This window comes from Xenopus laevis, chromosome 5S, assembly GCF_017654675.1.
Source record: "Xenopus laevis strain J_2021 chromosome 5S, Xenopus_laevis_v10.1, whole genome shotgun sequence".
NCBI lineage: Eukaryota > Metazoa > Chordata > Amphibia > Anura > Pipidae > Xenopus > Xenopus laevis.
Window position 1 is genome coordinate 92,828,414 of NC_054380.1, and position 22,301 is coordinate 92,850,714.

The window sequence follows — 22,301 nt, forward strand, 5'->3', positions numbered from 1 at the left end:
ACCATCCACCACATGAGAACAGCAAACAGGAGCTTTGAAGATTTAGGCAGCAATGCGTGTATTTTGCTCGCAGCAAATATCTTTGTACAAGTTTGTGCTGCCCATATTGTAAATAAACATGAGCCAGTCCCTCCTATGTTAGGCTTTGCTTAGCTATAGAAACCCGCCCTTGTTACCGATTGGCTGACACGCAGGTAGAGGCGGAACGAACAATTGCAGGATGAATGTAGGGGGAGTCAGGAGGAACTGGTGAGTAACACCGGCTGAGGGAAAACGGATGTGAAATAAACTAGCATGGGAAGGGAAAGATGGAGTCTGATTGGAGGAGGACTGATTTCTGACAGAGGAGGGGGCAGAGGATAATGAAACGTGCAGTAGAGAAATGACAAACGGTAGCTGTGTGCTGCTTGCGCACGATTCCCAACTAGTCTAACAGCACCGGGCACACTACATGCTGGAGAACTTGCTTCTACAATCAGTTATATATATCTGTATTAGAGCAGCCGGTGGGAGCAATTGTGCATTGTGATTGGCTGGAAGAGGTAGTGTCATGTGACGCTCTTAGGTCATCCAACATGGCTTCCAGCAGGCTGCTACAGAATGTGAGTTTGGCTGTATGAGAAATAGTCCTGTGGGGGAGAAGGCTGCTAAAGATATGGCTTGGAGGATCACCAGCATGAGGGCCCTGCATGGGGTGTTATTGTTGGCCGCAGCCCTGGCAGTCTTTGCTTTTTATTACCTTGGCTCAGGAAGGGAGAATTTCTCCAGTACCACCAAGCGGATTAAAGAGAACTGGGCAGCCCAGAGCACCAGCACTGAAGTAGACCTTGCCTCCTCCTCAGAACTGAAGCTCAGCGAGAAGGGCAAGATCCTGGAGAGCCATGGGCCACTGGACTATCACCTGCTGATGATGTTCACCAAGGTGCACAGGAACCCAGGCCTGCAGGACAAGTTCCAGGTGGCACTCAGTTCCCTCGTCAAGTACGGCAAGTTTGAGAGTAACGAAGTGCTCTGCCTTCACTTTGTATCTGATGAGCCAAGCAAAGAGATAGGCAAAGCCCTGCTAAGGGACCTGCTGCAAGGGGCCAGCTTCAAATATAAGGTATGGGGGGGCAGCATGACTGGGCAGTGCCAACGGGATTTATGCACCACTATAGATTTGTCATGAATTTGAACACAGGGAAGACAAACATTATAAGTATGCAGAGATAAAGTGCATTGTGGGAAAAGACACAGTAGGAAGTCCCCCACCCTGAAACATTTATAATGTAATCTGTCATTCCAACAGGGGCAGATTAATAAATAGTCTAACCAAGGGTGACTTAACCTAGCCAAGGGCGATTTTTTTTTTTTTACGCTCGATTGCCCCCAGCAAACCTCCCTGCATCTGTCCCTTGTCCCACCTCATACCCAATTCTTACTTTCTGACAAAAGGAAGGAGAAAGCTCTGTAAACCCCCGTTTCAAACTTGCCAGTGTCTGCTGTCTCCTGATAGCAAAGTCAAGGGCCAAAGTGAATTCCTCCCATCTACCGGATTTTGCTGCTGTGCCCCATACATGTCATGTAAGGGATCTTCACTTTTGATTGTGGGGGCTCCCTTGACACAACTGTTATGGCTGGCTCCTTATGTAATAAATATTAGTGACCTAATTTTAGGTGTATTGGGAGTAGCAAATGGCATTGATCAGGGTAGGGAATCTATTCTCTTTTAGCAACTTTTGTCTCTCTTTTCCCACAGCCTGCAACTGCTCTTCCTACTCATATTTTATCTTTGTCTATGTAGGACATTCAGTGGAAGCCTAAGAATGAATCAAGAATGATATATATGAATTTCGAAGTTTCTGAAGTTATAGCTTGTTATTAGGGATGCACCTAATCCTGGTTTTAGTTCAGGACCCGTCCGAATCGAAGCTATTATTAGCAAGTTTCGGATTTGCCCAAATCCAAGAACCTGGCTGAAGCAAATCCGAACCCTTTCTAACTGAAAAAAAATTGGCACATGCACACTGGGTATTTCCACTACAGCCCCTGTATGATGGGCTAACGAAGGGTTCAGATTTGGTTCTGTATTTGGCAGAATCCATAACCCTGGCATTCTGGGATTTCACAAACCCTAAAAAGCAGGGTTCAGTACATCCCTACTTTTAGTGTGCTTACTTTCTTTTTTTGGTGCTGTTCTTGGGTACTAGTGCTGGTCACTAATGCCCAGCTTTTCTGTGTAGTTTGCTTTATGGTATTCTAATGATCTGTTTATGTGTGAACCCCATTAAAAATTTTTGTTTGTTTAGAACTGTCCTTCAGCGAGAAAACCCGGGTCCACCTTAGGGTTGCCACCTCACCCCTTTAAAACCGAACACATATGGAATCCACAGCCTGCCTAGCTAATTTAGATGCATCCTGCAGACTGAACTGATTTATGTGCAGCCATGCATCATGCATCTAGATGAATTGCTAATTAGCCAGGCAAGCTGTGGAGTCCATATGTGTTCGGTTTTAAAGGGGTGAGGTGGCAACTTTAGTCCACCTACCTGGGCACATGGGCAAGCATGCAGTGGAGTAGGGGGCAGATTAGTTTAACAGAGTAGCCTCTTCTGCAGTTGCACCTAAGCTGATCAAATGAGAACGTATTCAGTGCATGTATGGTGTACTTAATAACTGACTAGGCCAATGGCTTCACAGTGACTGTCAGGAGTGGAGCTGCTGCATAGTCGGACTGGGCCAGCAGAACACCAGCAAGAACCAAGTGGGCTGACCCAGATCGGATTCCCACCTGTCCTCTACGATTAATCTCTGCCTGATCTCTGCCCTCCCCCTATAGTGGCAAAAGGTGTGCATGGGGGGAAGGGACTGGCAGTGCCAACAGTTAAAAAATGCATGGCTTAGTACTTCGCTACTAAGGAATTTCTGTACAGATTGGTTTATGTGCTTTTTCTGGTGAACATTTCTATTATGGTTTTCCTTGTCCTTTAAAGGACCAGTAACATCAAAAAAAAATGTAAAAAAATCATTAGTACACAGGAAAAAAACAACAAAGACAAATTATACTTTAAAATCCCAAAGTCTTTATTAATAAGTAACTTACAGAAACTCTGCTTCCTGTCCTCTACAGAAACGGCGATACGGCGACCGAATTTTTAAAAAAATTAATTTTGATGTTACTGGTCCTTTAAGAAGTGCAGACTGAAACATAGATTGAAAGCCATAATGGAGCGCAAAAGACTGAGGGGGAAGGGTTAGGGATGATGGACATGATTTTGCTGTATGTGCAGTTCTCCTTTTTTATTGAAAAATCTATATACCGTAACAGGAATTTGGAAGTTAAGTCTTTGCTTTAATTAGATTGCTATACCACTGTATGTTCCCTGCAGCTGCCATGTTTGTTTGTAAATATGAAAAGTCTTCATTGTAAAACCTTGAATTACAGCAAGTTGTCTGATCATGGGCACTTTAAAGGACCAGTGACAGCAAAAAATCAAAGGGTTTTGTATGTATTGAAATATTCTGTAGTGTTAGCGTCAGGGCTGGGCCAAGCTGGCTGGGCGTCCTAGGCAACCCGGGTGGCCAGGTCGCCCACACCCCACCCATGCACGGCAGCACGCATGCACAATGAATTGCATGTATGGGAGAGTGGCGAGACAGGGTGCAACAAGAAGAGCAGCCAATGAGAGGACAAGGGTCAGGACTAGGGGTAAGTGATGGAAGAGGCACGTTCCTGGTGCCCCCCCCTCCTGAGGCCTAGGCATGTGCCTCTTCTGCCTACCCCTAGTTCCGGCCCTGGTTAGTGTGTGCTACTAAAAAATGAGTACAGGTATGGGAGCTGTTATCCAGAATGCTCAGGGAACTGGGGTTTTTCCAGATAACAGATCTTTCTGTAATTTCATACCTTCATAACTTGTCTACTAGAATATCATGTAAATATTAAATAAACCCAATAGGCTGGTTTTGCTTCCAATAAGGATTCATTATATCTTAGTTTGAAGTACCGGGTACTGTTTTATTATTACAGAGAAATTATTTAAACATTTTTGGATTATTTTATGGGAGACAGGCTTTCTGTAATTCTGAGCTTTCTGGGTAATGGGTTTCCGGATAAAAAGCACTATTATAGTTTCTATAAAAAAAGATGCAGTCAGGGCGATTCTAAGGCAGGAGCCGTCTCCATCGCTAATGCAGAGAAAGCAGGCAGCAATCAGTGAACAGTTATGTTCCATGTGGCCCCCCCTTAAAGTTGCTGACTAAATCAGAGTTAGAGAGCTGCAGAGCAGGAAGTAGTGTTCTGTTCTGTTATGTTAGACATCCAGTCACTCCAGCCTTTATAAATTACATTTTTGGCTAACTAACTATATTAGAAACATTGTTTATTTTGCATAGCCTATCTATTTACCCAGTTTTTATTTTTACACTGAACTGTTCCTTTAAGCTGACATTGGTCTGTAGGACATGTGTTTACATAGCAGGTAACATAAGCTCTGTAGAAAACAGTGATTTGTCATTCTTACTATAAACGGGTCTACTGCCATTAATGCCCCTCTACAACAGTTTACAATATTAAAAAGGATCTTTAGATATAGTTTATAGGTGAATGAAGAGAAAACACTTAAAAAATTGGATTGATTATTAAGAATGGCAGCTTGAGAGTATCTATAGCAAAGCTTTCACTTAGTGCTGTATATAATATGAAATTATATTTTTATGATTAATACTATTTTCATACATTTGGTACCATTATATACAATGTAATTGCATGAAAATGCCACAAGATGTCTCTGTTATGTCACATTTCCTTGCTGAGCTCCCGCCACCTTCTTGGTTACTTTTAGAAATCTTTTCCTATATATTAGGGGCAGCACATGTCCATATTATTTTAAAACTGCTCATCTGTGTTTTCATAGAAGCTTCTGCCTTGTGTTGCAAGTAGTATATTCTGGTTTAGTTGCATTCCTCAGATGTTCCAGCCCGACTGGGTGTATCTGTTTACTTGTGTCTTGTCTTCTTTTGTTTAAAACACCACAATCTGAATGCAAACATCTCACCATCACAAACAGACAAGCAAATACATAACAAAATACACAAACTGTTTCTAATTTTGGATTCTGTATTGGATCAACGAACGTGTAAAGGTAGTGACTATTCCCCAGAGATATCATGAGGGGATCAAGAACTTTGGAACCTGCACCATCAACCTAGTTATACTTGGGCCCAAAGAGGCAGTGGCCCTTATTCCCCTGATGTTGCCCCATTTTGCAGCCCCTGGAACATCCCACTATTTGCTATCACCAATCATTTTTCAAGATTTATTGTGGATGTTGTTTCTGAAACCTTTTTGGATTCTGCCAACTTCCTTGGGTATAAAAAGTTTTTACTTGTTACCAATGCACAGGAGAAAACTTATCAAGCAATCAATCCCATCGACTTGCATGAACAGTGATTTCTCTGTTTCGTATCCCATACAGGGATAGTTTACCCATACCTCCCAACATTTTTGAAATAAAGTAGAACCCTCATTGTACGTTTTTCAGGAGACCAGAAAAAAAATGGTGTAAAATCCAGGAAAATATAAAATCAGGGAAATGTATTATATATAATATATAGATAGGACAACAAAACAACAATGTAAAATGAGGGAAACTTAAAATCAGGGGATGTAAAATTGAGGTTCCACTGTAGAAAGAGGGACAAAAGGATTTGTGCATACCTCTGTGACATTTTTGACCACGCCCATTTTTGTGGACACCCCCCCTAATTACCATGCTCATTTTTAAAAAAAATGGCAGGTTATGAGAGTTTGAACACATTTCTGTGGTTTTTATGTGTTATTACAGTTTGCTAATGAAGGTGAACTGCCCTTTATGCTGCAAGTCACATTTTCCCCAAGAGACCTGCTTATCTTAAATGGTTACAATTGTTTCTTTGCTTAACTTTAATTGTTACAAAAGTATCTAAGTGCACCTGGTGGCTGTTCTGGGCTCTCTGCCAAAAGACAATTAAGTTAGAAACATTGTATATGAATAGGAGAGGTCTGAATAGAAAGATGAGTGATAAAAAAGTAGCAATAACTATACATGTGTACCCTTACAGAGCATTTGTTTTTTAGATATGAAAGTTGGAAAGAATCCGAAGAAGGCAAATCATTTAAAAACTGTAAAAAATATGACAACCATTTGAAAAGTTGTCTTGGTCGGTCTATAACATACTAAAAGTTAGAGCAGCAGTACCGTAACTAGAGGGGGCGGGCCCTGGTGCGTGACGCGCAGCCGGGCCCCCGCCCCCCTCTGTACACACCGGATTTCAGTGGCTCGCGGGCTGCCGGGGGGCCCTGAGGGGTGCGGGCCCTGGCACCCCCTGCTCCCCCCGGTAGTTCTGTAGAGCAGTGATTAGAGCAGTGATCACATAAAAACAAAAGTGCTCCTTTCAGCTGCTAATGTCACTGTAACCCAATACTCAGCCAGTGCCTTCATTCCATTTTTTATATCCTTGCTATGTTCTAGCCTTTCTGCAAAGCTTATATACACAGTAAAGCAGCCCCAAATTTATCTACCACCATTGTTTTTTTCTTAGGTATAAAGTCCTCCTATTGAATGTGTTGGCAGTAGTATATTTCCAAACTTTATTATATCCTTCCTTTATATCCTGCCCACGAGTGAATTCTGTATGAGCAGCAAATTGTCACACACACAGGTGTCCTATGACAGCCGAGTGAAATCTTTCATATTGTGTTATAGAAAGCCTAATGAATGCTGGGAGGTGCAGGATGTGATGATAGGAAGCCAGTTAAACCAAGCATATCTGCTGTATTATCTCTGGTTAATCCTTAAGAACAATAGTGCAAACACTGGAGCTGTGCCACAGTATAATGCACTGATTGTTTGTCTGGCTGTATTGCTGAGAGAGCGCTAGGTACCTGCCACATCCTTTATCTCTGTGCACTGACCAGCCTTTTCATGTTAACTGTGTGTGACAGCAAGAATCAGAAATACATTGGTGAAAAATAACATTTATGCATTCCTCTGCACTTCAATGCATGCAATGGACCGGAGTCCTTCGTTTCCCTTTTACATAGGCTTTTTCTGAATTCCCCTGTATATAGCCATAACATTATTGATAGAGTTGTGTGTCAGCAAGTTGTGCTGCGCCAAACAACAAGGTTTGCAGAATAAAACCGTGGGATTAAAAAGGGCTCTACTTACAAGAACTTCTCTGAAGAACACTCTGAAGTCTTCATGGTTTTTTTCTGAATTCACAAGTTTCGCTTTCATGTAGTTTGTGTTTGTAGTGTACATTACTATTACCCATATAGACTTGTGTGAAATAAACTGGAGCAAGCAATGCCATTCAGCAGCAGCTTCAGCATGGACCAACAATGTATCTTCCTGCATTTTAAGGGGCCCAGAAGAGAGTAACTGTGCAAACTGAGTAACCGCCGGCACCCGTCGCCACCACTCCAGGTTCGGGGATCTGAACCCAACTCGCTTTCGATCGGCTGAGGGCGACGGAGGCTATCATCCGTCCCTTCTGAACGGCGCTCGCCCATCTCTTAGGACCGACTGACCCATGTTCAACTGCTTTTCACATGGAACCCTTCTCCACTTCGGCCTTCAAAGTTCTCGTTTGAATATTTGCTACTACCACCAAGATCTGCACCCGCGGCGGCTCCACCCGGGCTCTCGCCCAGGCTTCCGCGGCCACAGCAGCGGTCCTCCTACTCGTCGCTACCTAGCCCCCGCGGACTGACCTGGCGACGCCTGGGTATGGGCCTGATGCTCCAGCGCCATCCATTTTCACGGCTAGTTGATTCGGCAGGTGAGTTGTTACACACTTCTTAGCGGATTCCAACTTCCATGGCCACCGTCCTGCTGTCTATATCAACCAACACCTTTTCTGGGGTCTGATGAGCGTCGGCATCGGTCACCTTAACCTGGTGTTCGATTCATCCTGCAGCACCAGTTCTGCTTACCAAAAGTGGCCCACTAGGCGTGCTCGCATTCAATGCCCGGCTCCAAGCCAGCGAGCAGGGCTTCTTGCCCATTTAAAGTTTGAGAATACCTTGAGATCGTTTCGGCCACAAGACCTCTAATCATTCGCTTTACCGGATAAAACTGTGACTGTTATAATTGGGAATACAAATGGTCACTGGGTCTGTGTATTGATCACTATACAAGGAGACCATATCATAATCCCTCTGATGTTTTATACCCACATAGACCGTCCAGCTTTCACAAAGACTGAAAAAAGTATGTTTCATCTAACGTGCAAGAAGGTTACATTTGTGAGAGAAAAAGTTGCCTAACTTTGTTAGTGAGAAAATACAGAGTTACTGAAAGCAATAATGGTACATATCGGGTTTTAAACAGAAAAGAGTCACGATTTCTAGATAAGCCTGAACAGCACGTATCCAGAAAAAAAAATCAAAGTTTTTATACCAGGGGTCCCCAACCTTTTTTGGCCCAGGGACCTAAGAAGAGCCTAATTTTTTTGCAAGGAGGGGTTGGCGTCCAATTCTGGCGCGCCAGCGTCCATTTCATTGCGCCGGTTGTACATGCTGACTTGTAAATCTGCTGTTGACACCTTAAACCTTGTACCACCAATAGGTGTCTCTAATGCTCCACATACAGACATGCATGGTGCCTGCATTTGCACTTTGCTGTCATGTTACTGAGCTAGGTTCTCTCTTTTCACTTGCATGCTTTTTCCTCTCCTTAACTTGTATGTCATTGCCTAGTCACTATGGTGATGCCCTATTTTCTGAAGTAATCTATCCCATGATTGATTGAGCAGACATTAAATATCCTCAGGTTGCCAGGCGTTTCAGGGTGCAATGCATACAGTCCATTTCATAATGCTCCTAACAGTTTCTCATTTTGTAAATGACTGCATTTTAACACCAATAATGATATTTTAAAAATGTGTATGTGTAGTAGGGAAGGCTGAAGAGTGTATCCCCCCTCCCCACAAACACTTTTTGCCCTGTGCGTGTAGTGACTTGCTGATACCATACCAAACAACAATAAAACTCTCTTCATAAATCATTGAAACTTCTCATTTGAATGTTGAAAATAAATCCATATATTATTTATTGTACTTATGATAATTAGCTTATTAAAGGAGAAGGAAAGGTTAAAACTAAGTAAGCCTTATCAGAAAGGTCCATCTAAATATACCTGTAAACCCCCAAAGTAGTGCTGGTCTGAGTCCCCTGTCAAAAGAAACACTGCATTTCTTTCCTTCTATTGTGTACACATGGGCTTCTGTGTCAGACTTCCTGCCTTCAGCTTAAACCTCATTGCCCTGGGCAAGAGCATGCTCAGTTTGCTCCTCTTCCTCCCCCCCTCCCTTCTCTACTGTAATCTGAGCCCAGAGCAGGGAGAGACTCAGGCAGGAAGTGATGTCACACCACATTAATACTGCAGCTCCTTTCCTAAACAAACAGAGAGTTTCTAGAGCTTTTTACTCAGGTATGGTAAAACATTCTACAGAATAAATATAGCATTCTAGTTTGCACTATTGCAGCTAATCTATTGGCAATAAAATGCCTCTATAGCTTTCCTTCTCCTTTAATGGAAAAGTATACCCCCCAAAACAATGTAGGTCTTTATAAAAATATATTGCATGAAACAGCTCACATGTAAATCTTGCTTTATGTCAATAAACCAATTTCATAATAATAATATACTGTACTTTTTTACTAGTAAATAGAAAATTGCCATTTTAAAAAATAAAGGCTGCCCCCTAGGATGTACGGTGCACACAAACAAACCAAACATGTTAGGTCACATGAGCCAATTAACAGACAAAGTTCAGTCTTTTGCTTCCGCACTTCTTTCTGTTATAGTTAAATACAGTCTTTCTGTTCTGGTCACGTGATCTCTGAGACAGCACAGAGACCATCACGAAATGGTGTTTCAAGGCAAGAGATGTAAGAGGGCAATATTTACTTAAATATATACAGAAATCCAAAGGATCCGCACTCACAGGTCTTATGCGTAAAAAAAGATTTTATTACAAAGCTTACAGCCTAACGTTTCGGCCTCCTCCGAGGCCTTTCTCAAAGTGTATTGGTCATATACAGGAAAGCAATATATACATAAATTGGCGGGAAACTGCAATGATGTCATGTCATGATTAGCATAACGAGATAATTAATATTCATATGTGAAATCCCACTATATACAAATTAAACCAATAATGTATTAATATTTAATTATTAATCATTTAAAACTATGATATCACCGCATCAGTGGGATTTATGTATGGGAATTTTGTCCTACTATAATACTGGGTATTAACATAAGGGTTAATACTGCGGTGGGTTGAAGCCTAAGAAACAAGGAACCTTATCTTGTAGATACATCCTTGATAAATATAAGTATGCATGACACGGACAGCGATCGGGACACGGGTGGCTATGGGAGGTCCCTAGGGGAATAGTGGATTATATTGATAATAAATATTACATCATTGTGGGTAGATAACACTGTCCAAAATTAGGGAGCGAGTAGAGTAACCCCCTGGGATTATAGTACCGCTTCTTATAGACCGACTGAAGAGAAGGCAAATCTAGTACATTAGGCTTTCTATCGAGCTTGTTACAAGTGAAATGTGACCATGGATAATAGTTACATCCTCAAAGATTCTGCAACATAGTAACCCTTAAAACCGTTGTAACAGAGTATAAAAAGTAATTTTAACTTGGGATTTAGATATGGGTTACATTGTGTTTTGTTTTTAACCTGTTTTTAACTTTACTCATGAGTTGTTGGGCTAAATGAATTACAGAAGTGATAATGATAATATATTAATACATTATTGGTTTAATTTGTATATAGTGGGATTTCACATATGAATATTAATTATCTCGTTATGCTAATCATGACATGACATCATTGCAGTTTCCCGCCAATTTATGTATATTTTGCTTTCCTGTATGTGACCAATACACTTTGAGAAAGGCCTCGGAGGAGGCCAAAACGTTAGGCTGTAAGCTTTGTAATAAAATCTTTTTTTACGCATAAGACCTGTGAGTGCGGATCCTTTGGATTTCTGTGGATAATAGTTTTGATACTGCACCCAGGCATATGAACTTCTTATTCGAGAGTGCTGGCTTTCCATGGTGCTACTTAAATATATATATATATACCAGTTTGGTAATATGCCACTTAGTTTATATCTAATTATCTGTTGCTTAAGTATTCATTTTGGGGGCCTAGTTTTCCTTTAAATAGAAGAACAGTGCACAGTCATGAGGGTGTAAATCCTATAGAGGAAACATGCTGAATATTTAAAAAAAAACAATTTTATATATGACTTATTTGAACTGTATTCTTTATGCAGAAGCTGCTTAAAACGTGTGTCCGTTAAATAAGGCTAAATTAAAAATTCTTAATTCTTAGCCACTATATCTTACCTGGCGTTTCCTAGCTAAGAAAATGAAGGTAGATGCTTGATGTAATTTAAAACAAGGGCTTAATGTTTGTGTATAAAGACATGGGGGAAAATTCACTAAGCAGCGAAAATGCGCTAGTGACGCCTTTGCCGCACTTCGTCAGGCGAAGTTTCGCCAGGGCGCCGCTAATTCACCAAAATCTGAAGTTGTGCTCAGGGAGGTGAACGGTAGCGAAGTTGCGCTAGTGTTAATTCGTCAAGCAAAGCGAAGTTACCCTAGCGATGCCTAATTTGCATACGGCGCCAAGTTAAAGTTGAGTGGACGTATATGTAGCAGCAAATACATTACACTACACAAGGCTGGGAAAGCTTAATTAAATAAAATAGAGTTGATATTTTGCCCTATACATGTGCCCACTGTATAGTTTAGGTGCCATATGTTAGTAAATGTAGGCGGGAAGGAGGGTGCCCCCAAAAAAATTTACGATCTTTTTTAGCCTATCACCCTTAAAAAAGGAAAGACGCCAGCGTTTTTTGGGACTTAGAAAAAAATTTAGACTTTTTTTTGAAGCAATCCCTATCTACTCTTTTGCACTTCGCCTGGTCTGAGGTGGCAAAGGCAAGTCTGGTGCAAGAGGTAACGTTCAGTAAAAAGCGCAAGTTAGTGAATTAGCGTAGTTACGTCGTCACTTCGTCTGGCGTAAGGGTGCGAAGTAGCGCTAGAGTAGGTCCACTTCGTTAGCGAATTTATGCCAGCAAAGTCGGCGAAGTTACGAAATGACGAATTTGTGCTAGCATTTCGCGCTTTAGTGAATTTGCCCCATTGTGTGGATACCTGTGGAAACCTAATGCTTTCCCAGTGGCCACAAAACAGGTGCTTGTTTAGAATTCAAGGCACAAGTTTTGGTTGCATAAAAACCAAACAGAGCCTCGTGTAGGCTGCCAGTCCACATTGGAGCTATCAAATTTCCAATCGCAGCCCTTATTTGGCACCCCAGGAACATTTTTCATGCCTGTATCAAACTCTTATCTGCCAGTCTAATATACAGACACTTCCTGCTGTCTATAATAGTTGTCTTGCCTGTGTGAACCATCTGAACAATAGAAAGGTTGATTGTACCATCTATGGTCCTTCTTATGCTATTGTCTATATGTTGGCTTATTGGTTGGATGTTCTACCTTGTTATCCCATGTATGGCCACCTTTATATGAGTGTAGGAAACCATGTGGCATCCTGGGGCCATTTGTGGCTTTAATGATGTTACACAAATAACATCACTAAGCATCAATTTTAATTCAAATCAAATAAAAAAATGACAAAGCACTGTTTATAAGTATGTAGTTTACAAGTGATTAATGGCTCTTGTGTATTAATTTAATTTTCAAGCAATAGAGGAAATTATCCGTCACTATAAAATACTATAAAAATTAACATTAAAATTCAAAAAAAATAAAAATAAAAAACTGGAGCAAAGGGGCCATACTCTTTATCAAAGTTAGGTAATGTTTTTCATCATCATCATCATCCTTTGCATTGTGATTTGCTGACCCATATTTGATCTTTAATAATAAACCTTGAGTTAGAAAGTGCCTCTAGATCAGTGATCTCCAACCAGTAGCTCGTGAGCAACATGTTGCTCTCCAAACTCTTGGATGTTGCTCACATTGTCCTCAAAGCAGGTGCTTATTTTTACATTCCAAGATTGGAAGAAAGTTTTAATTGCATAAAAACTAAGTATAGTGCCAAGTAGAGCCTCCTGTAGGCTGCCAATCCACATAGGGGCTACCAAATAGCCAATCACAGCCATTATTTGGCACCCCAAGGGACTTTTTCATGCTTGTGTTGCTCCCCAACTCTTTTTACATTTGAATGTGGCTCACGGGTAAAAAAGGTTGGGGACCACTGCTCTAGATCTTTAAGTGCTTTCCCATCTCCTTTTGTGTAAATCCCTTCATGGCCACGAGTATAGCCCTTCCGCTTATCTTACTGAAAGCAACTGGCTGATAAAGTACATGTGTCTGGGAAATATTTACAGCATGTGTCTGACATGTTCGCCACCAGGCACCATGCTTGGGTTTTCTTAATTGTTCCAGTTCAGTTGAAACATGTTGCATGTAATGAAGTGGAACGCACAGGAAAACTCATGCTTGCCCATAGAGACGTGCTGTGACAGCAGGCAACAAATCTATATGAGAAAAAAAACATCTGAGAGAAATAATGGCTAATATTTTCCTATATAGGCCACAACTGTAAATTATGTAGGGACTAATGTATCCCTTGTTGAAAAATATATGAATATTACTAGTTACTAAGGAGTTTCACGATCATACAAAAACATAAGGCCACAGTTTGAGAAGCTATATACAGGTCATGGAAATCTTTAGTGGCTTCTAATATCCTCCTGATTTACAACAGGGCATATATTATAACTGATGACATCCATAAGTCCGTTTAGGGTAGAACTACACAAGCGCTTTTACCTGCGATAGCATCCATTCAGCGCCGAATTTCATTGCCGGCCGCCTCTAGGCCGCGCGGTCCGACCAGGCGGCCGCACGGTCGACCAGGCGGCCGCGCGGTCCGACCAGGCGGCCGCGCGGTCCTAGCGCCCACCTACACCTCCCCTTCCCAGCGTGCCGGCGAAAAAACGCCGGCGCAGCTGCTGTAACTGAATGGGGACGCACACGTCCCCATAATGCGGCTGGGCGGCATGCCACCCCCAATTTTTTGCCGCCCTAGGCCCGGACCTACGCGGCCTTGCCGCAAATCCGGGCCTGCATCCATTACGACACACTGAGATGAATCGCAGGCGTCACGACGGATGCACCGAATCTAAGGTAAGTAATAGGAATGTCGGACGTTGTCGCTGCATCCAACACGACACAACTGTTGGATGCGAACGCTGCATGTTGCGTCTTCATCAAACAGCTGTGTCGTGTCGGATGCACGCAGCGACAACGGCTGAAATTCCTATTTCTTAGTTTAGATTCGGTGCATCCGACGTGACGCCTGCGATTCATCTCAATGCGTCGGAACAGAAGCTTTCGCAGCTAAAAGCGCTTGTGTACTTCTACCCTTATAAGGATGTAATTTACAGGATATTTATGGCTCTTGTGTATTCCTATAAAGGCATGTTCAGACGTCATAATTGTGTATTATATTAAATAAAATACCCCCTCAGTGATTTCAAATCTTTATAATTTGCAATATAGGTGCATAATATATTATCTGATTTTGGGTAAAAGACCTTTTAAAGGGGTAGCTCCTTTTCGTATGTTATAGAATGGCTAATTCTAATCAACTTTTCAATTTGCTTTAAAAAAAAATTTTTTAATTACTGACCCCATCTTCATATAAATGTATTTTGATTGCCCATCTTGCTTTTTAGGCCCCTCATATTCATATTCCAGTCTCTTTTTCAAATCAGTGCATGGTTGCTAGGGTAATAGAGAGCCTAGCAACCAGATTGCTGAAATGACTGGATGAGCAAATGGATTGCTTATATTGGATAGCTGAAAAAGCTAAATAACTCAAAAACCACAAATAATAAAAAATGAAAACCAGTTGTAAATTGTCTCAGAATATCACTCTCTACATCATACTAAAAGTTAATTTAAAGGTGAACAACCCCTTTAACCTATAGTGTGCTACCTGTAGTAAAGAAAATCAAGCACTGGCCAGCACAAAGGCCCTGTTTTGAAAGTTAGCTACAGAAGATGGTTATCTGAAATTAGTCTTCACTTATATTTTGAAGCAACATCACTGGACTAATAAGCTTCATTATCAATCCAATCATTCTACTCCTGGACTCTCAGCGTGGAGCATGCACAGATTTTTCTGTGGGTTTGTGTGTTCTCAGTGGAACACAGCATTTACTTAGGAGATATGCATTAGTGATGTGCGGGTCGGTTTTCCTGACCAGCACCCGACCCTAACCCGCTCTGCTCCAACCCGCGCCTTCCCGCACCCGCGCTTTCAGGGTCCTTTTATAGACCCGCCCCACCATCAATGCCGTCACTATGACGTCACAAAAGGGGCAGGTTGAGCAGACGCGAGACTATAAATCCGGAAGCCGGCATTTGAAGGTGGCGGGCAGGGAGAGCAGGAGCAGTGCAAGGTCGACCCGAACCCGTCGGTCCCGCGGGTATCGGGTCGGCCCGCACATTACGAATATGCATGCTTACCAAGTCTTGCATTTTTTTTAAAGGAGAACTAAAGCTTAACTAAAGGAGTAGGCTAGAAATGTGTTCATTATGTTTTGGGCTTCTGTACCAGCCCAAGGCAACCACAGCCCTTTAGCAGTAAAGATCTGTGTCTCCAAAGATGCCCCAGTAGCTCCCCATCTTCTTTTCTGCTGATTCACTGCACATGCTCTGTGCTGCTTTCACTTACTGAGCTTAGGGACCAACTCAAAATATACAGTACACATAAAATACAAATGTTGTAATATAAGGCTGATTAGTACTTAATACAGATGATTACTACATGGCATCTCCGACACCAGTGCAGTTAGCATCAGAATTTAATAATCAGCCCTGCCACATCAGTTTATATTACAGACAAACCTCATTTTCTGCTTGATAATTTGCAAAAACCCCTAAGCTTAGCTGGTGCAATAAAGTTTAGCCATATTCATTTTAGGGTTTAATTCTCCTTTAAAGCAAGATGGTGACATCAACTATATAATGTTTGAGATGGGAAGACAACCAAATTCCATGTCTTTTTAGGCAATATTTTGAAGCTGAGTAAAGTCTTGTGGACAGGGCAATTCTGTGCCCATTGCCGCCTTCCTGCAGCTACTTCCCTGCTGTCCCCTTCGCTCCCCAGCGCTTACCCTTCTTTTGCAGGAACTGGTCCGGGGCACATAGCCAGTGCAACCGGAAATTCAGCTCTTAAAGTTATTTTTGCCTCCCCTGGCAACTTGGGGGCTGCTGCCACTTGAGGCAAGCTTCTCAATTCGCCTCATGGCAGCAGCGCCCTGCTTGTGGGGGAATGTAATAAAAGTTGCAAAGAGAAAAACATTTTGCACATATAAGAATAAAAATTTGCATTTTGCAATGTAATATTCTTCCTTAAGCTGTTATTGCATTGCAAATTTTAATTGCGCACTTTAAAGAAGTGCTTGAAGGTGTCATAATATTTTGGAGCAAACATAACTTTTCCAGTAAGAAATTTTATTACATTCACTGCGCACTGACGCAGACTATAACATTCGCAAACCTTCTTCCACTACCGGAAGTGGTCGCTAAACAGTTTCTCGGTACGCAAAAGCTATATTAAATTTGCACAAAGGAAATTACTCTACAAGATGCTCTCCAAGTACTTTTGTAACATTGGCTAAAAAAATGGCAGCTAACAAACTGGGCAGAAGATCCTGGCAGTCCCATGAGAAAACTTTAACGATTTGTTATAATTACATTTCGAGTGGCATTATATGGAACACTTGTTCATGTGCAATCATTTCTAGTTCTCAAGTTTTGTGAGGGATACTCCATGTTTTACATTAACTGAAAACTGCATGATCTTCATGTTCTTAAATGACCTTTCTGATGTGATAGACAGCATGCTTATTTTAATGGTCCAGGGAGGCCCTGGGCACATTCTCTAAGCTTCCTTAGTGACAAGCCATTTGCTTTATTGTTTTTTGTTGGATATATTTGTGCGTTCCTATTGTGTCCATATCCTGTTCCTTAGCAAAGGCGAGAAATAAAGTTAATGGTCATCACATTTATGATTGTGCAGTAAGCCAAGATAAACATTTTAGAAATAAAGGTCATCACTACTGTAAGGAAAGTAAAGTAAAAGTGTATTCTGGTGGCAGAAATTGCTTTATCCCTCCAGGTTTGAGGATTTATAGCAAATCATGTTGGGTAGATTTTGGCATTTCCATTAGCCTTTACTTTCCATATTTGCTGAAATTAAGGATGCACCGAATCCAGGATTTGGTTAGGGATTCAGCCGAATCCTTCTGCCCGGCTGAATCTAATACTAATTTGCATATGCAAATTAGGGGTGGGGAGGGAGATCGCGTGACTTTTTGTCCCAAAACAAGGAAGTAAAAAATATTTTCCCTTCCCACCCCTAATTTGCATATGCAAATTAGGATTCGGTTCAGTATTCAACCAAATCATTTGCGAAGGATTCGGGGTTCGGCTGAGTCCAAAATAGTGGATTTGATGCATCCCTAGCTGAAATACACTCAGTATTCTTGGGGTACCTAAATAATTTGGCCCTAATCTGGACAGCACTGTACAGTATCACTAGATCAATTACAAATAAAAGGCAAGGGGCAGCACATAAAACTGTAGACTTAATGTATTGGCTTTTATGCCAACACCATAGATTTTACAGCAAGTGGCACTGGGGTTTTATCATATGAGGAGCAATGTTTGTTATGTTTCTTATTGCCTATAGCAACCAATCAGCATTTCCTGGTCACCTGTTTGAAACTAAAAATCTTATTGGTTGCTGTGAAGGTTGGGTAGTTTGGCTCAGAAAGAGGCTTTGTCAAAGGCACTTCCTGGAAATGTCAGGCTAAATGTGCCAAACAAATTCTTTTAAAATTACTTTTCTTGTCCTGTAGGACTTTTCTGTACTGTGCTGACACTTGTAATTCAGAGGGAGGCTTATCTAGTGATTTTCTAGCTACTGACTACTACCTGGCAATTGGTCATTCAGCTGTGGCTTTTCTTTGTTTTAATTCCTAAACTAACTGATGCCTTGTAATTTGTTAAACCCTTTTAGTTACTGCATCCACTGAATAAACAGGTACCCAGAATATACAATCCTATATAATAAAGTTGGTGTCTCTGCGTCCAGTCCCTGTGTCCGTGGGATTGCGCTACTGCGCATGTGCCCCACGGACCGTATCTGGCGAATGTTTGACTACATATGTTCTAGCGCCCGTTAATTTAACGGGCTTAATGTCTAGTACTTTATATTGTACATACATGTATACACATATATATACTGGCTTTGTTGAGACATACTGTATGTTCTTCAATGTAAAGCACTTAAAGGGGGCCTTTCACCTTAAAATTAACTTAAAGTATAAAATTTAAGTATATGACTGTGTGATTTGTAGACACCAATATTCCTTGGTAAATTCAGCTGTCTTTGACTAGCCTAAAGTTTAAGATGCTGTCAGGTTGCCAGGGTCAGTAACCACCCAGCAAGTAGTTTACATTGTACAAGGTTCATTTTATGTTGAATTTAGCCTTTAAACCTAATGTATGTACTCTGTAATATTTGCATTTGTCATCCTTTCATTCTTTTAGACTTTTCAGGCATTACCGTGTGTATCTGACCTCTCAGTGCCTCATGTACATGTTTTTATACCGCAGGTTATATTCCATGATGTCACCACACTGACGGAAAAACTCTTTCCTATAGTGGAAGCCATGCAGAAACACTTCAGCTCTGGCTCTGGGACCTATTACAGTGACTCAATCTTCTTCCTGTCTGTGGCACTTCACCAGATAATGCCTAAAGGTAAATATGATCCAAATTGCTATATAACACAGCCCTGAAGATTTGATGTACTTCAGAAATAGGATGCTGTAAATATAATACATAACTGCTGTGTGATTCCGCACTATGTAAAAGTATACAGGCTGATCTCCGCAAGATAGGGGACAAGAAGCAAAGGGGTTATGAACTAGTTCTTCTGCTGGGAGAAATTTCCCCCTGTAAAGTTACTTGACCTCTGCAATCATATTGAGATTGTGGGACGATTTTCTCCATAAAGCTTTTAGAACTATGACTTGTGACACTGTAATTTCCATAAAGGCACTTGCAAATAAGGCCGTGCAGAGTGTTTTGCCACCTGGAATTTTTGAAGATGGGCAAAATGCTGGAAATTGTCCTTCTACTTTCCTGAATACATTAACAAAATTCCAGTAGCACAAAGATAAATTGTGAAAGTGTTTATTTAGCCTAGTGCGTACAGATACAGGCAATATTTTTTCTGTTACTGGATTTTTGCTCATACTGACCCCTATGCAAGGTAAAGTTCATCCAGTTCAAGCACCTGGAACTTTTTCAAGTGAATACATGGTGGGTTCAGCTCCCCTTCCATTGCTAACTTCCACTTTCCTAAACGGCAGTCACTTGGATCCTGAGATGCGTTTGCTGGTCAGGTCGCTTTGAATATTTAATTTAGGGATGCACCGAATCCACTTTTTTAGATTCAACGGAATCCTTCAAGAGAGATTAATCCGAATACCATACCAAATCCTAATTTGCATATGCAAATGCAAATTAGGGGTGGGAAGGGGAAACATTTTTTTACCTCCTTGTTTTGTGACCAAAAAGTCATGTGATTTCCCTCCCACCCCTAAATTGCATATGCAAATTCAGATTCGATTCACCCAAATCCTGGATTCGGTGCATCCCTAATTTAATTTGCCCATAAAAACAATTTTTTCCCCTTTGAGCAGATTATCTCCATAGACTGTGTAGGAACAAAGGTCTTTGTGCTGAGGCAAAAAACAGAACATGCCTGGACATTTAGTTGGCTCTTCAGATTTAGAAAGAAATAGTCTAATGATAATCTTGTCTAATGAATCTGTGTCTTCAATTATTGCAGGCATGAACATTATTTTGGCTCCTGTGTGCTTTTAGCTAACCATTTTTCTATTAACAACATATGTAAATCCTTGGTGTGTTTGAGGAACAGATGTGGCCCTTCACAAACTCTTAATAGTTACATTTGCTCAACACTATTTTTCATTTCCTTCCTTCTAAATTTAGAGCAAAGATTTATTTTTATAGAGTAATTACAGAGCTTTTTAAAGGAAAACTGTGCTCCAAAATGAATACTTACGCAATAGTTTATATCATATTGAGTGGCATATTAAAGAATCTTGCCAAACTGGAATATATATTTCGCTAAATATTGCCCTTTTAGATTTTTTTTCCCTTGAGCCCCCATTTTATGATATTCTCTGTGCTGTCTCAGAGATCACCTGACCAGAAAAATTGCAGCTCTAACTGTAACAGGAAGAAGTGTGTGAGCAAAAGGCAGAACTTTGTCCAGTAATTGGGTCCTGTGACATAACATGTATGGTTGGTTTGTTTTGTTTGTGTGCACCGTGAATCCTAGGATCCCAGGGGGTGGCCCTTAATTCGTAATATGGCAGTTTTCTATTTAGGGTTGCCAATGGCACATACTACTAGAAACGCATATTATTATGGAAATAGTTTATTTACATAACATAGTAATTTAGGTTGAAAACACATCAAGATCATCAAGTTCAACCTTTTTTAGTCTCTATATAACCTGCCTAACTGCTAGTTGATCCAGAGGAAGGCGAAAAACCCCATTTGAAGCCTCTGCAATTTACCTCAGAAGGGGAAAAAAATTCCTTCCTGACTCCAAGATGGCAATCGGACTAGTCCCTGGATCAACTTGTACTATGTTCCATTATCCTGTATTCCTGCCTTTGCCAAAAGGCCGTCCAACCCCTTCTAAAGTATCAGTCTGTATGACTGCTCCAGGGAGAGAATTCCACATCTTCACAGCTTTCATTGTAAAAAAAAACCCTTCCGAATATTTAGGCGGAACCTCTTTTCTTCTTATCGGAATGGGTGACCTTGTCTCGGCTGGAAAGACCTACTGCACTCCTTAAATGCCTCTTCTCCAGCGTGAACATCCCCAACTTGGCCAGTCTTTCCTCATAGCTAAGATTTCCCTTACCTTTTACCAGCTTAGTTGCCCATTTCTGAACCCTCTCTAATTTAATAATGTCTTGTTTGAGAACTGGAGACCAAAACTGTACGGCATATTCTAGATGGGGCCTTACCAGTGCTCTGTACAGTGGAAGAATGACCCCCTCCTCCCGTGACTCTATGCTCCTTTTAATACAGCTCAAGACCTTATTTGCCCTTGATGATGCTGAGTGGCAGTGCTTGCTACAGCCAAGTTTATCATCTACAAGGACTCCATTGTCCTTTTCCATTATGGATTTGCCTAGTTCAGCCCCATTAAGGTTATAAGTGGCTTGGATATTTTTACATCCCAGGTACATGACATTTATCAACTTTGAATTTCATCTGCCACTTAGCTGCCCAGATTGCTAGCTTTTCAAGATACTGTTGCAAGGATGTTGAATCCTGGATGGAATCAATGAAGCAGAGATTTACATATGAGCTGTTTTATGCAATATTTTTTAATAGAAACCCACATTGTTCAGGGGCAACGAAGGAGCAATATTAGTACTGGCACTGTTTTATCTAAACACTGTCATGTAAATCATTATAGTGTTTTAGGAGGCATCATGAGGACTAGTAAAAAAGTAATAGTGTAACTTACATTGTAGAATATGTTTATTTTCTATTTATCTTGTTTATTTGAAAATCTTCTATGAGCATTCCTTCTCTGGTTCTTGTTTGTCCCCCGTATCACCTATTATTCCTGAATAACAAAAGACTCCATTAGAGTTGTTATTATTAACACTTATTTATAAAGTATTAACATATTCACATACAGGACTGTAAAATAAGAGTGTATACACTCAACAAACAGAGTACATTTAATAATACAACTGATACCCAATACATGAGCTAATGAAAGCCCTGCAAACAGAGCATATAATAAATTCCTACATGTAAGAACCCCAAATACTATATCATTTTATTAGATATTTACCTTCTTCAGCTTGGACCATTTCATCTTTTTTACTAAAAAAAATGGAGAAAAAAATTAATAGTAAGAACTCGAGAAGAGTGCTAACACTACATAGATGAGTGAAATACATACGCATTAAAACGGGCGCAGCAGAAAACACAGCAGCATGGTCCAAGAATCAGGGACAGGCATACAAAGCCCAAAAGTGAACCGGAGATGATCAAGTTCATTTTTTTTTCTGAAGACATATAAGATAAGAAAGTGTTAAACAAATCCTTCATAAAACAAAGCATC

The 22,301-nt window shown here is 40.9% G+C and overlaps 1 protein-coding gene across 1 annotated transcript in view; it reads left to right on the plus strand.

Annotated features, from left to right (window-relative positions):
- Positions 1 to 324: 324 nt before the first annotated feature.
- The window catches only part of xxylt1.S (xyloside xylosyltransferase 1 S homeolog), a 90,905-nt gene continuing 68,928 nt past the window's right edge, over positions 325 to 22,301 (plus strand). Inside the window, 2 exon segments of the mRNA NM_001093082.1 lie at positions 325 to 1,102; positions 18,724 to 18,871. Coding sequence (NP_001086551.2) covers positions 617 to 1,102; positions 18,724 to 18,871 — 634 coding nt within the window. The 5' untranslated portion in view covers positions 325 to 616.